At 38.8% G+C, this 16,384-nt stretch overlaps 1 protein-coding gene across 5 annotated transcripts in view; it reads right to left on the reverse strand.

Annotated features, from left to right (window-relative positions):
- The window catches only part of LOC122730000 (SAP domain containing ribonucleoprotein), a 40,150-nt gene extending 23,916 nt beyond the window's left edge, over positions 1–16,234 (reverse strand). The window contains exons 1-8 of one of the 5 annotated variants that reach the window (XM_043969183.1): positions 16,164–16,234; positions 12,204–12,282; positions 6,472–6,571; positions 6,196–6,242; positions 5,289–5,356; positions 2,878–2,929; positions 1,187–1,260; positions 706–734 (exon numbers count right to left, since the gene is read on the reverse strand). In XM_043969183.1, coding sequence (XP_043825118.1) covers positions 706–734; positions 1,187–1,260; positions 2,878–2,929; positions 5,289–5,356; positions 6,196–6,242; positions 6,472–6,571; positions 12,204–12,230 — 397 coding nt within the window. In that variant the 5' untranslated portion in view covers positions 12,231–12,282; positions 16,164–16,234. Of the gene's footprint in view, positions 1–705; positions 735–1,186; positions 1,261–2,877; positions 2,930–5,288; positions 5,357–6,195; positions 6,243–6,471; positions 6,572–12,203; positions 12,283–16,112 lie in introns of all 5 variants that reach the window. The other 4 variants (XM_043969184.1, XM_043969185.1, XM_043969186.1 and 1 more) reach the window with 4 other exon arrangements.
- Between the last annotated feature and the right edge of the window lie 150 nt (positions 16,235–16,384).

Here is a 16,384-nt window from a genome sequence, read left to right on the forward strand (position 1 = left end):
AGGTGCTGGTATGCATTGGTAGAGAGAGCTTGCTTACTGAGAGCTATACCATGAAACAAGTCTAATTAAAGAAAAAAAGTTTACCAAACATTACATATAAGAAATTCTTTTTATTTGTCCTAATCCATTTATTCCAAGGGATGGTCCCTGGTTCTAGAATCCCAAGGTTTAACAAATAAGTCCTTGTTTACTTTATCCATAGCCTTTATGACTTTAATTTTGCTCATTTTCTATGTTAGGTTTTTCTTTGATAACAACTCCTGATTCGGGGATCAGAAGATTTTAAATTTTTTGCATGTTTTTTATTTTATTTCTCATTTTCTTCTACATGAAAAGACACTTCTTTTGTATACTTCACCAAATCAGGCCCATAGCCAGTGTCCAATAAATAAAATTAATTTTTTTAAAAATTGAGACACTAGAATGAATTAACAAATCTGGAAACCATCTTTCCTGGAGATTCCCAGAAAGGGGAGGCAAATGTTGGCACATTCTTCCATCTTCTAAAATCAGTGCCATTTTTCTTTAACTTGCCTAGGATAGCTTAATTATAGGTCTAAGATAAGATAGAGGAGATGGTTTCTCAAGGTCTTCTAAACCAAAACCTATTCTTCTAATTTGGGGAAACCCAGCCTGACACACCAAAAAACTTAACCAAAAGAAAAGCCAGAGAAAACTTGGACAGTGTCCCCTCTGTTTTCTTACCTTTTGCTGAAACTGAAGAAATGCCAAATCTGCAGAAAGAGAAACAAAGCTGAATTAGATAGCCTGGAGTGTGAACAGCTTCCTATCTCTTGTTTCTTGTCAGGCTTACATATGGCACTTCTTGCTTGTGATCTCTAGCTTTGCAATCATTAGCTAATTCTAACAACCCCATGAAAGAGATCTGGCTTCTTCTCTCATGCTGAAGAAAAAAAGTTGCCCATAGAGGTAAGCTAACAGAAAGCCTTTATAAGAACTAGATTTAGCATTCAACAATATGATCCCTGTTTATTGAGCACTGAAGTCATACCTGTTAATTATAGGTTTAAATCAGAAAAGATGCTTTAAAAAGGAAAAAGAAAACGGTCCACATTTTGTGGAGTACATCTATACAGTTTGGGCCCAAAGATACAGCCATCACCATGGCCTACCTTATAGATGCCATAGATGATACTCTTAAATTTTAGTAACTAAAAACACTCACCGAGCTGCACGGGCAGCTTTCTTGCTCTCCAAGCTCACAGGTACATTGAATCGCTCAGCTCGTTTCTGCATCCTCTGAAAGATGAGAGAAAAATCCATTGAGGTTCCAATATGGTCTCCTTTGAAAGACAAGTCCAGATTATTAGCTCTTTAGAACATCAAGAACTCCTTACAAGAATAAAATTAATCACAATGCCGGCCCCAGGAAGAATACTGTCACTCAAGCAGCATTCAAGCAAGGACTCAACTCTATAGTTCTTTTCAGAAAGTAACAACACGGAAACTATAATGAATTCACCAGTACAATCCTGTAAACAAAATTGGGGGGGGGGGGGTGATGAATTTAATAACCCTCCAATAGAATGTAAACTCTTTGAGGGGAAGGATGGTTTCATTTTTGTTCACCACTTATGACTTAACAAACACTTCTGGATTGAGTGGGGGGAAAAAGAGTAAAGCCAAAGACAGAAGTAATGTTTGGATGACTATCTGAAGAAACCAAAAAACTGCCTCAGGTCCAAAACTAAGAATGGAAAATTTTATGTCAATCTGGGTACCTTTAACTTTAAGAATGAACTCTGTATCATCCCAAAAGGGTTTGTTAACTCACTATTCTGAGAGTACAAAGCAAAAAGTTCCCTATAATATCTGGCCTCAGAACTTGAGATGAATAGTACAGTAAGACTTCAATCTAGCTACTAGTAAGAAACAAACTTTTAAAGAATCATCTTAACTGCAACTCCTGAAGATGTTCACTGTTTCAAGAAACAGCTAACTAAATTGTAGTTCATAAAAGTAATGGAATATTATTGTGCTTTAAGAAATTATAACTACAGAGAAACAAGGGAAGACTTATATGAACTGATACAAAATGAATCAAGAACCAGGAAAATAATATACTTAACTACAACAATGTAAACGGAAAACAAATTTAGCCCTAAAGAAATATGAAAAGGCACCTCCCTCTGATTCTTACCAGAGGTGAGGGAATTATGGATGTAAAATACCGTATATAATGTCAAACTTTTTCAATTTATTTTCTTATTATAAGACTTGGCTCTCTGGGAGGGGGAGGAATACAATGCAAAATATATATAATGTTAAAAAAATTATTAAAAAAAACAATCTTAGAGTCAACTGATTCATTTTCTATTTCCCTTTGTTACCAAACACTTCTCATGGATTCAACCAACTTGGTCTACTTCAATCCCCTAACTTGGTCTCTAGTACCTTGGGTCAGGGGACAGTTTCTTCATTAGTCAACCAAAAGATCAGAAAAGTAATAAGGTTCTATTGACCTACTAATTCATATGTGCTAACTTATTAGACATATGTATATCTCTACAGAAAAATCTCAGAAAAACTCTATAATAAGATGGGCTATATTTGTCCTTAAGACCACATAATGGATACCCAGATCTGACATGGATGCCACTGAAACCATGTTAGAAACAAAAGCCTAGTGGTCCTACAGAAAAATTCAAATACTTTTCCATATGCAGTTAAACAAGAAATGTACTAAAGAAATAGAAAGGATAAGAAGATATGAAAAAACAATACCATTTTTCAACTTAAAGGTAAAGGTTGAAAGAAAACATAAATGGAATGAGGGAAATGTAAAATGAAGGAGCATCAGGTACAAAGACTGCTTCCCAAAAAGAGAAACAAGGAGCAACAGAAACAAATGCCTACCTCGGTCTGTGGTATTTCAGATGTGATTTTCACTACCTTCTTCTCTGCTGCCCTAGAAGAAAAGGAAGAAGAGAAATCAAAAATTCCTGGAAGCCTGCAGCTTTACACTGATTATAATTCCAATATGGATTGGGGGGGGGGGCTGTCACCCACTGAAAAAGACAAACTGACATGGCAGACTACAGCTAAGTTACAATAATTTAAAATCAGAAAAGGTAGTTTCAGAAATTTGAAAAGAAATATGCATAACACCACACCAGAAATCATTACCCTTCTTCTAAGAAACATTTGGTTCTTTTTGAGTTAATAGCTATTCTTTTAATCAGTTTTTTGATATCACAACTCATATGTGTGCTCCATAGGCCCTGTTTCCCTCATTTCTCAGGGGCCTACAGTTCCAGCTGGAACCCTGGAAGTGGGACAAATGAAAATGCCAAAGGGAGTGAGGAGGAAGGAGGCGGGGGTCAGTTTGTCTTAGGAAAACATGGCTAAGTCTCTGGTCAAAAGGTTTAAGAGAGAAAACAAAAGAGGGGGGACCAGAGGGGCGGGAGACAAAGTTCGGAAGTACCCAGGATAAATGGAAGGGCATTAACGCTCCACCAAACAACTCCCATAAAACTGTGGGTCATAACCAGCCTCATTAAGGTCCCTTATTTAGAGGCATGGGCGGCTTTTGTTCCAGTCTCCTGGACAGTTTTCCCATTTGATGCCCTGAAAGGTAGTAATGGTTTAATGACATTTTCAGAGGAAGCAATTCTGGAACAGGAACTCGCTCCCCCCTCCACCCTTTTGTCAGAGCACCCTGTACTAAGAGTCAGGCAAGAGGTGCCCCCTGCTGACTATAACCTAGCTCTGCCCTATTTAACTTTGCCCAGTTGATCAAACTGGAAACTGAAGGGCATCTGGGAAGAATCCTAGACGAAAGTTAAGATAAATGTTCAACAACAATGCACTAAAATAAGCCCTTAATGGAATAATGATCAGCTTTGAACAAAGTTTCTGAGTGCTCACATAGTATTATTCTCTCATAAATTTGGAGATATCTCAGCTTTCCTTCACCACCACCTCCAGGTCTCCCCCTCTCCCTCCCACGCTCCTCCAGTTTAGGCATAAAGAGCCTCGAGTTTAATGTCTTACTTGAAGTCCAACACCATTAAAAAAACAGCCCTCCCACACACACACACATACCCCCCATCATCACCACCCCTCCCAGCCCCAGGCTAACGACTTCCTCTAACATTCCCATCTTGATGTACAAATCACTTCATTTCATGGTAGAAAGGGAACCCCAGAGAGGGAGCTTCCTTCCTCTTTGCTTCAGTTCTCCTCTACTCAATTAAACTCAAACAGTAAAAAGACATCATAATCTGGGGCTCAAGGGTAATCACCATTGTTCCAATAAGAAGTCTCTCTTATCCATATCCATAGATAAAACTATACACAATCTATGAGTACAGACAGATACTCTCTGTACCAGATGAGCCTAGATAGCTTAGTTAGACCAAAAGCGCTTCAAACAAGCACATATAATCTAAGAGGAGGCCTTCAAATTCCCCTTACCCTAACCTCATTAATTCAAGGAATTAAAATCATCTGAGCAAAATATGACCAAAAAAATTCTGTTTGTTTCAGAGGATAATGGATAATCGGTGCTGCAGTTCTCAAATATCACTATTTCTAGCTACCAAAGTCTACAATTAACTCAGGCTAGTAGGAACAACAGAGGTAATACAGAAGTAAGGAGCAGATTCAATTGAAATAAAAGAATATTGAGCTGCTCTGAATATGCTGAAGCCCCAAAAGGGTATCTGGAAAAAAGGTAATGATTAGGTTTGCTAAGGAAAATTTAGGTAAACTGAGGTCTATTTTTACTCTAGTACCCTGCCCTCCCTTTTTCCACTATAGATAAAATATATGTCTATATCTAATCTATATAGCTATATCTTATATATACATATACACACAAAGACTCTGTGTGTGTGTGTGTGTGTGTGTGTGTGTGTGTGTGTGTGTGTGTCTCTCTCTCTCTCTCTCTCTTTCCTTACTCTACATGTCCGAGGAGAGATTATTTATGGAGTCACATATTCTGTTTTTTCTCTAGTAGAAAAGCAGAGCTTAACAAAATCATTCCAGGCCTGGGATATTAGCCACCTGAATAGTAATCTCTACTCTGTAACCTGAGAACAAACCGTTTCGCTTTTCTATGACCATGAATTTGGAATGAAACTATGCAGCCTATTCAAGAGTGGAAGGCATTCCAAGAAAGAGACAATACAGTGGCCATTCCTCATATATTCTAAACATGCTTTTCTAGAGAAACTAGAAAAAAATATCAAACCTAATCAAACCAAAACTGCCTTAACTCCATTGTCTAATTTTTTAAAAGGGGATTAAGTAAGAGAGATAGTTACACATCAGCAGTTTTCTCTGGAGGTTCTTCCTCTTTGACAGGTATTTCTACTGGCTTTGGTTCTTCTTCCTGAAATCAAATTAGTTAACAGAAATTAAATTGGAAATATTCATCATCAAAAGGTTTTCAGAGTGGCCCTGGAGCTTTGTCCCCCTACCCACACTGATTCTCCCATACAACAGACATCTTTGTTTACTCCTGATTTTATTGGGAAGGCTTCAAGTTTATCCCCATTATAAATAATGCTTGTTCTTTGTTTTAGATAGACACTATTTATCATTTTTTTTAAATTTATTTTGTTTTTGGTGGGGCAATGAGGGTTAAGTGACTTGCTTATCCACTGCGCCATCTAGCTGCCCCAAAACTTTAAGTAATAATGTTTATTTACTTTTTTTTTTTTGGCAGAGCAATGAGGGTTAAGTGACTAGCCCAGGGTCGTACAACTAGTAAGTGTCAAGTGTCTGAGGCTGGATTTGAACTCAAGCCATCCTGAATTCAGGGCCAGTGCTTTACCCACTGCGCCACCTAGCTGCCCCTCTCCCATACAATTGGCCACTAAATCATCTTTCACATCCCTTCCAGCTCTAAGTCTAGGATCCTCTCTAAACCTGGCTAGTCCATTTTTGGGAAAAGCAACAGCCCTTCCAACAGGTAAAGATATAAAAATTCCAAAACAGGGGGCAGCTATGTGGCGCAGTAGATAGAGCACTGGCCCTGGATTCAGGAGTACCTGAGTTCAAATCTGGCCTCAGACACTTAACACTTACTAGCTGTGTGACCCTGGGCAAGTCACTTAACCTCAACTTAAGCCCCCCCCCCCCCCATTCCAAAATAGGCTAATATTAAAGTAATGGAGCTAGGACATGACACTGGCTGGTCATAAAGAAGGTCATACCTTTCCAACTCACCTCTGTTTCATCTCCCAGAACATCCTCTTCATTGGCCTCCTCTTCAGCTACATGAAATGAAAACACATATTTCAAGTAGTGATGCAAAGCTTTGTATAATTAAAGAGAAAAATATAATAAATCTGGTTTTGCATTATATCTACTGTTCTGGATCATCTGGAACCATCCTCCTCCTCTTCCTTAATAAAAATAACTGAGTAAAATATACCAAACTACCTATAGCTTCCTTGGGGAAAGGCATATGTAAATTACTCTTGGGTCCCAGGAGATACTTACCATGCTCTTCAAGATAAGCCTGGAGTCTATTGATGAGATCTTGTTTAATTCCTTTGGTCTCCAGGCCCCGTGCAAGACATTCCTGCTTCAGCTCAGCAAGCTGGAAAAATATGAGATGTCTTAGTCTCAGAGATGCACCCAAGTGGATAAAAGAGAGGTAACCCATTAATACATAGTTGGTGAAGCTGAATTAGTTCAAAGATTCTGGAAAGCAATTTAGAATTATCCAAGATTCCACTGCTGGTCCTATACCAAATAGAGATCAATGATAAAAAAGAAAGGTCTCCATATACAGCAAAATAGTAATGTCAGCATTTTTGTAATAGCAAATAAAGAGACAAAGTAGGTGCCCATCAATTGAGGAAGAGCTAAACCAACTATGGCACACCTATATAATAAAAGATAACTGTACAATAAGAAACAAATATAGAGAAGCATAAGAAGATTTATGTGAAGTGAAAAAGAGTTAAGTAAGCAGAACCAGGAAAATAATATGCACAACAAAAGAAATGGAAAGAACAAAAGCAGCAAAAATATAGAAATGAAATGCTATGAAAAAGCTTAACCACAAAGAAGAGATAAGAGAAATGTACTTCCGTCTACTTCTTTGGAATACTGTATAAAATATCAGACTTTTCCTCTAATATTGGTTAATTTCACTGACCATTCCTTTTTTCCCTTTTAAAAATTCATTATTAGGGATGGCTCTCTGGGGAGGATACTCTGGGAAATATAGGCGATAAAAAAAAAACAAAAGGTATCAATTATATATTTATATACATGTACATTCATTCATTCATTCACTTATTTATTTTGGGTGTAAGGTGGGCACCCCAGGATAAAATGTATAAAAAATTACTCCAAATCCTAATTGTTGTCTTTAGACTGTTCAACCATTTGGCTAACAGAGATAATTCCATCTCCTTCCTAACATCCTCACAAATTGAAAACACTTTTTAAATAAAACTAAATTTTATTGAAACCTTTTGTTCTTATATCAGTTACTTCTAAGAACACCATCTCTCATCTATTTCCCGAAAGGAACCCTCCCTACCATAAAAGACACTTAGTCAAATTTGACAACATGTACTCTATTCTAGTAGATCTCCAGCCAGAAAATGGTTTGTTTCATTATCTATTCTCCAGGACCATTACTAACCCCCTCTTAGCAATGAGCTTTTCATTTACATTCCCATAGTCCTCATGTCTCTTGTTCTTCCAATTCTACTTATTTTAAACAATTCTTTCTATGTTTTCTCTTACATTTTCATATTCATTAATTCTTACCATATAATATTACATTACCAGAATTTGTTCAGCCATTCCCCAAATGATGGACATCGTTTCCAGTTCTTTGCTACCACAAAAAGTGCTGCTATGATAATTTGCTATATATTGGAACTATTTCAGTCTTTGATCTCCTTGGGGAATTATGCCCAGTGGTGGGATTATTTAAAGGGACAGGTTCAAGACATAAGAATGACCTCAATAAAGTTTCAACCTATATACATTCCTGTGTGTTATCACAAGCCTCTAGTCCCTTCCCTTAAATTTTTACCCCCCCAAAAAGAGGAACAGAAACCACAAAGTTTTCCCAGCAGTACCTGTGCTGGTAAGTTGTATGAAAACAATTATAAAGCAAAAAAAAATTTTAATTTAAAAACCTAATAAATTTTTAAAATATAAAGAAAAATAATCTGTTTTTTTCATGATATCTACTGTTCCAGATTATCTGGAACCATCCTCTTCCTTGGTAAAAATAACAGAGAAAACTACAGTATACTAACTACATATAGTTTCCCTGGGGAAAGGCATATGTAAATTACTGTCATGCCCCAAAAGACACTAACCATGCTCTTCAAGATATGCCTAGAGTTTATTGATGAAATCTTGTTTAATTCCTTTGGTCTCTTGGAACTAATAAAGAGAAAGTTCATTCCTATCTAAGCAAGCCATACTGACTACTTTCTATCTCCTATCCTTCTATGAATAAATGTGTGTATGCTCATGCAACCCTCATTTCAGTTTGTTCATTTTAGACACTGGCTGTCAGGGGCACCAATTAGCACTACAAAAAACATAAAATAAATATTAATTTTGATTCCAGGGTAGAAATTAGGGCCTGCAGTGAGGTAATCTTACCCTCTTCTCCAACAGCCTCTAGCACTCTGGCTGACAGGAATAAGTCAGTCAAGAAAGATGCAGAGAAAGTAAAGCAGACATGTAGAAATTCTGATAGCAGGTGTGACAAGAAATTAGGACCAGAGTCACAAGAACAGGTAGATAAATTCAGCCCCCTCAAAAAGCAAAACACAAAACAAAAAAACTGTGCCAGAATTGCAAAACTTAGCTCTTTTACAATGTTCACTTCCTTACTAGATTATCCCAATCCTTAATAGAATTTTCTACCTCTACTTCTGCTAACACCTAAATAGAATATCCCCTCCCATACATATTACCTACAAGTCTAGATCAAGTTCAAATCCCCATTCCCTCCTTTATCCTAAGTGATCTCTCCCTTATCTGACCTCTTTCAGCAATTATCTGCAGAACTACAGGAAAGGATGTATTAATCAGTGATATCCTATTATAATATCAAATTGTTATTAAGCTTTTCATGTCTTTTAATTCTCTCCCCAACTTGATTATAAACCCCTTGAGAACAAGGAATATTTCATACTTTAAAATATTCATCAATGTTGTGGTTGGGTATACTAATTTATAGTGTAATGTTGCACATTTTAACATTTAACTTGTGCACAGAATTAATAAAATTATTAGCTCAGAGTTGAGATAAAACTTGCAGATCAATTAATAACCTTACACCCAATATAGGAATGCGCTATATAAGGTGTCTGACAGAGGGTCATCTAGACCTTCTCTGCTCAAATACTTCAAGTGACAAGGAGTTTGTCACAAAATATTTCTGAACAGCTTTAATTGTTAAGAAGTTTTTCCTTATGTTGAGCAGAAACCTGCTTTCATGAAACTTTAGAGCAAGGGTTCTTAAAACGGTAGAGTAGGGAAGAAATAGTCTGTGAACTTAGATTAATTAGTTTTTCTTTGTAATTCTACATATTTTAATTTATGCATTTAAATATATTATTCTGAGGAGTCCACAAATTTCACCAAACTGTCATTTTTATGTCCTCAACATAAAAATAGTTTCAAACAAACAAACAAACAAACAAACAAACAAACAAAAAAATCACCTTGGGGCAGCTAGATGGCTCAGTGGATAGAGCACCGGCCCTGGATTCAGGAAGACCTGAGTTCAAATCCGACCTCAGACACTTAACACTTACTAGCTGTGTGACCCTGGGCAAGTCACTTAACCCCAAATGCCTCACCAAACCCCTCCCCACCACCAAAACCCACCTTGCTTAGAGTGGTAAAAAAAATAACATAACAACCCCCTTAATAACTGAAAAGCCAGTCCTCAAAAGATAAATGGCTATGAACATACCCACACAAAGGGTATGAACAAATAAGTATCAAAAGAAAGGCATATGATCAAGCACCAAATGAAAAAAAAATTAAATTAATAAATAAGAAAAACACAAATTAAAACTCCAAAGGTTTCACCTCCTACAGAAACAGTAAATAAAGAAGGACTTTGGGAAAACAGAAAACACCAAGGCACTGTTGGTAGTACTGTGAAGTAGTCTAACCATTCTAAATATCAAGACACCCAAGAATTCATATACTCCACCACTACCAGATAAATACCACCAAGGAAATCAGTGACAAAAAGGACCTATATATAACAAACTATTTGTGGCAGCACTCTTTTTTTTTTGGGGGGGGGAGCAATGAGGGTTAAGTGACTTGCCCAGGGTCACACAGCTAGTAAGTGTCAAGTGTCTTGAGGCCACATTTGAACTCAGGTCCTTCTGAATACAGGGCCAGTGCTTTAGCCACTGTGCCACCTAGCTGCCCCTGTGGCAGCACTCTTTGCAGTGCCTCTCTGGGAACCAGCCAGGTGGGATAGTAGACTTACATGGAGGCTGGAGCAGGAATCCTGCCTCAGGCATTTCCTGGCTACATGACCCTGGGCAAGTCATTTAACCTAGGTCAGCCATAGTTTCCTCATCTGTAAAATGGAGATAATAATAGCACCTATCTCACAGGCCTGTTGTGAGGCTCAAATAAGGTATCATGTATAAAATACTTAGCAAACCTCAAAGCATTACATAAATGCTAACTATGATTATTAGTAATAAAATGAAAACAAAAAGGGCTTCCTTGATTGAGGAATGGCTGAACACACTGTGGGATGTGAACATAATTAAAACTGTGCAGTAAGAAATGATAGATATGAAAAAAAAATCAAGAAATCAAGAACTTGTACGACCTAATTCAGAGTGAAGAAAACATAACTACAGGAATTTTATGCACACTGAGTATTACTATTAAGTAACAGTAAAAAGCAGTTGAACTATGAACTGTAATGATGAACAGTCTCTGTCTTAAAGAACTAATAAATAAAACATGCCTTCCTCCCCTTAAAAGAGAAATGAAGACCATAGATGTAGAATGCAATCTACACTGAAGCTGTAGTTATTTATTTTTATTTTGTTATAGGGAAAGGGGGGACACACGATAGTGACGACTTAATAGGAAATAATTGTGGTATAAACACCAGAGAAAAAACACTTACAAAAACATTTTTTTAATTGACAACAGCTATTGAATACTTCCCTTCTCTGGGTTAAACATACCTAGTTCCTTCAAGCAATCCTTACATGACATGGATTCCAGACCTTTCACCATCTAACTATAGACATCCTCTAATTTGAGAGGTGGTGTGGGGGGGAAGGAGAAAACACATGATTTGAAGTCAGAACAGAATTCATATCCTGGATCTGACATTTACTAGTTGTACAATCACAGGCAAGTCCAGTAACATGCACTTCAGTTTCTTCATCTATAAAATGGAACACTTAGCTATCTCACAATACTGTTGAGGATATAAACCATTAAGTACTATGCAGACATGCAAACTAACATTGTTGTCCATGTCCTTTTCAAATATAGCACCCTAAAATGAAAAAAATTCTTTTCAAGTAACTTCATATGTGTACATTTGTCTCCATGAACTATATATTATATTTCAAAGACAGGTACCTTACCTTATAATTCTTTGGTTTTCTTCTATAATACCTACAGTGTTATTACATAACAAGCAACTCACAATTTCTTAAGTGATTGTCAAAAGTAGCTCTTAAAATATAGAAGATCTCTGAAAAAAGGGCAGAGACCAAATAAGGAACTTAAAAGTCATAGATAATAGAGCTGGAAGGGACCTCAGAGCCTTCCCAGTTGAAGCTCCTCATTTTACAGAAGAGGAAACTGAAGCCCAGGGAGATTAAGTGATTTATGCCCAGGGTGATACAGGTGTGAAGCATCAAAGGTAGGATATGAACCCAGGTCTGACTCCAGAGTCAATGCTTTTTCATGGTGCCACACTACTCCACTATCCCTGAAAGGACAGTCGATGCTACTATAAACGTTCACTATTTAAATGAATTCCCACAATACAGTTTGCCTTTACCACTATTCCTATCTATAGTGGTTTGTGTGGCACTTGACAGGAAGCTTATCCCAGAAAAAAACCTGAGGTCAAGTCCTGCCTCTGAAACATACTGGCTGTGTGATCCTGGGCATGTCACTTAACTTCTCAGTGCTCTAAGCAACTTTCTAAAACTATAAGTTGCAGAGAAGATGCCAACCTGCATTAGTAGAGGGAGTTTCCTCATCCACGAGTTGTGACTGTAGTCAAGACAATATGAAAGACAAGCCAAGAAGCTGCTAGAATTAATGGAAAACCAATGAAAACCAATACAACAATGAAATCACAGATCCAGTCCCCATCCCTGTATTTCAACAAACAGTTCTTTCTACATTCAGTTTTCTCTCTTGCCAGTTTGTACTTGGTGGTGGTTGCATTTCTTTAAATTGTTCACAAGTTCAGAGTCAGGAGGGATGGGGTCAAAATGAATAATCATTTCAAGGAGAATAGTAATCAAGAAATCATAGCTTTAGAGCTCGAAGGGCCCTGAAGTCATCTAGTCTAGTCTCCTCACTTTACAGATGAGGAAACAGAGGCCCAAGGAGGTTATGTGACCTGCCCAAGGTCACACAGCCAGTAAGTGTCAGTGGCAGGACTTGACCCCAAGGCTACTAAATCTTTTTAGTGCTCACTTTACTGTAGCAGAAGGCCTCCAGTCCTCAAGGGTTTTCATTTAAGGACTTCCAGGTCATAGGCCAAACAGGAAATTTGAATGTGAATATGACAAATCTGCAAGTTCTTCTAACCAGTATGGATACTTTAGTCCATAACTTTTTTTAAAAGAAAAATGAAGTAAAAGGTGGGGTTCTGATCATTCTTTTTCAATTATCACTTAAAACTCAATTCAAGTAAGTTAATGTTACTTTTCTCACCCAACCTCAAAATCTTATTCCCTTAAGAAAATTCTATATTCACACACATATAAGCTCCAAACTTTATTATAAAATTTAAAAAATTAAAATGTTAAGCTCAAGGGTTCTTTTTTAAAATTTTAATAGAATTTTCCAAAATGTATGTAAAAACAAAATTTTAACATCAATTTTTTAAAAACTTTGTGTTCCAATTTCTCTTCCCCCCCTCCATTTTCACCCCCCACCCACATGAACTCAAGCTATTCTAAATAACTTATATATGAGTAGTCACAGAAAAATTCCTATATTAGCTAGTTGTGAGAGAAAACAGTCAAAAAAACCAAAACTTCAGATTAAGGAATTGTCAAAGAGGAAAAGAAAAAAAAATTTTTAATGTGTTTCCATCTGTTTTCAGATACTATCAGTTCTTTCTCTGCAGATGGGCTGCAATCTTCCTAAGTCCTTCAGGGATATATTGGATCATTGCCTTGCTGAAAATAACCACATGCTTCCCAGCAGATCATCCCCCACTATTGCTGTTATTTTGTATACAGTACATTTCACTCTGCTTCAGTTCATGTAGGTCTTTCCAGGTTTTTCTGATAATATCCTGTTCATCATAACCTGTATATAGTACCTTAAGCTTGACAGAGAGTTTTCTTCATAAAAGCCCAGCAAAGTAGGTACCATAGGTTTTGCCATTATAATCAATCATCATAACTATTTCCCTCCATCCCACTCCCTTCCCGTGACATTTACTCTATCTTCTTTTGACCTATTCCTCCTCAGAGGTGTTTTACTTCTGACTATCCTCTCCCTCGCTTTGCACTCCCTTTTCCCACCCTTCCTTCCTTATCCTCTTCCCCTCCTACATTCCTGCAAGGTTAAATAGATTACTCCTTCCAATTGGGTATGAAATCTATTCCCTCCATGAGCCTACTCCAATGCGATCAGGGTCCCGAGCTCAAGGGTTCTTAACCTTGTTTTCTGTCATGGACACCTCTGGCAGTCTAGCAAAGCTTATGGACTACTCAGAATGTTTTTATATAATCGAAGAAAATGCTAAAGTTCAGTGAAAGGTTAGTGGAAGATGACTTTTCCCCCAGCCAAGTTTATGGACCCTCTGAAATCTACCCATATCCCCCTTGATTAAGAAGCCCTCCTATAAAGCAAATAAGGCAGCACTCTCTCAAGATAAGTGATTAGGCCAAACTCCTTCAGCTGTTCAGAGATGAGAGCTATTTCAAGAGGAAAAAAACAGTTGTTTCTAGAGCAAGGGGTCTGTAAACTTGTTTGGTTGGGGGTTTTTGTTTTTTGTTTTTTTTGGGGTGAGGCAATGGGGGTTAAGTGACTTGCCCAGGGTCACACAGCTAGTAAGTGTCAAGTGTCTGAGGCCGGATTTGAACTCAGGTACTCCTGAATCCAGGGCCAGAGCTTTATCCACTGCGCCAGTGTAGCTGCCCCTAGGGGCCTGAGGACACGAGTTCAAATCCAGCCTCAGACACTTGACACTTACTAGCTGTGTGACCCTGGGCAAGTCACTTAACCCTCATTGCCCTGCAAAAAAAAAACCCCAAAACAAACATTTAGATAACTGTATTTCAATATAATTGGCTACATCTTATGCATTTAAACACATTATTCTAAGAACAGGATTACAGGCTTCACCAGACTACTAATGGTGTTGATTACACTAAAAAAGTTAAGAATTCCGGTGGCATAGAGACAGGTTCCTCTCCCACTCCTTCCCCATGTTCTTTTAGTGCAGACTTTGATGCCTGAAATCAGTCCAGAAAAAAATATAAGCAAAACTAACATGTCAGGTAAATGTAAAGCTTATGGGGCAGCTAGGTGGTGCAGTGGATAGAGCACCAGCCCTGGATTCAGGAGGACCTGAGTTCAAATTCTACCTCAGACACTTACTAGCTGTGTGACCCTGGGCAAGTCACTTAACCCCAATTGCCTCAACAACAAACAATTTAAAAATTAAATTAAAAAAAAATTTAAATCTTATAATTCAACTTTACAATCTCAGCAGCTGTTAGAGTAAGAATAAAATTGGTTAAGCCAAGCAGAATACAAGAGAATAAAACAGTCCATGCTGCTAGGGCTAAATGTTTTAGTAGCACCTATTTCAGAAACTTTTCTTTCCTATTAGATATGCTTAGAATGTTAGCACCAGCAAGCCAGGTAATGTAGCTTTTGCAAATTTTGTAAAGCACTTAGTATATTACATAATAAAAGAAGTCAGTTTTTAGTTTAAATTAAGCAGCCTGATTAATAGTTTCGAGTTTCCCAAGGCGAAGTAAGCAACCACTACTTACGGGGTACTGTTGACCAAATTCTAAACGAACATCTAAAATCAACTAATATCTCTTTTACCTAAGGGGGGGAGTTAATTCTTTCCTCCAAGAAAAATACTACTAAAATCTAAGTCAAGCATCCCATACTACCCAGAGGGTGACACAAAAGGAAGTGGAGGATACAGGAAGTGAAGGATAGATAGCTGGGAAAACTGGGTTTGTTTTTCAAAAGCTTCCTCAGCCCCCTTCGCTATCCTGCTTCGCTCTCTCTCTAGGAAGGAAAACCTCTATCTTATTCTGAGGAGGTGACAGTGCCTCCTGAAGACATTTAAGAGCTGTAGATTCACCCAAAGGCAATCAAGTCCCTGAGGTGAGAGGAGGGGATGCTAGGAATCCCCATGCCAAGGCTCTGCCAGATTTCTAGGCTGGACTCAGGTACCACAACACTGTCCAGGAAGGAGCTGGAGGCATCCCCGAGTCGTCCTTGCGAGCCGGATGGACACACGAACACACGTGGGTGCCACTAACCCAGCCTGCTGGGGACTCCTGGACTCGGAAAAGACAGACGAGAGCATGGTCGGAGGTCGGAGGCAGAGACGCAGGAGACAGGGGGCGAGCGGGGAGCTGACGTGCTATCAAGACTCCTATCTTCCCGCAGGGGGAGAGGGAACCACACACTCTCGGGAGAGCAGCAGAAAGCGGGTGCGGCAGAGAAGAGCAAGGGGGAAAGCCTTAAGGATAAGGGCACCCCGAACCGAAAGGAAAGATGGCAGGGGAAAGGAACGAGAGGGTCTAGCATGGGGGGGGGGGGAAATGAAGAAGGCCCCAAAAGGAAGCAGTCTATCAAGGGAGAGGACCAGGACAACAGCGAGGGGAGCCCTCGGGGGGAAATGAGGGGAAGGAGGCGACGGTCACCTCGTAGAGCTCGGCCCCCAGCCATGCCCGGGCCTCTGCCCCTCACGGTACCTTCAGCTTGTGAAGCTCCACCGTCTCCGCCGCCATCTTGTCACCCCCTCCACCCCCAGTTTGCCTCCCCCCTCCCCCTGCCTCCGCCTCCGGCAGCTCCCGCCGAGACTCAGAGGATCACTACCATCCAATAGTCGTCGCTTATACTCCCACTCTACACCATCAACTTTATTCATTCGTCGGTCGCCAGCGTGGCTCCGCCCCCACGCAAGGGCTTGCCT

This window comes from Dromiciops gliroides, chromosome 5 (assembly GCF_019393635.1).
Source record: "Dromiciops gliroides isolate mDroGli1 chromosome 5, mDroGli1.pri, whole genome shotgun sequence".
Lineage (NCBI taxonomy): Eukaryota > Metazoa > Chordata > Mammalia > Microbiotheria > Microbiotheriidae > Dromiciops > Dromiciops gliroides.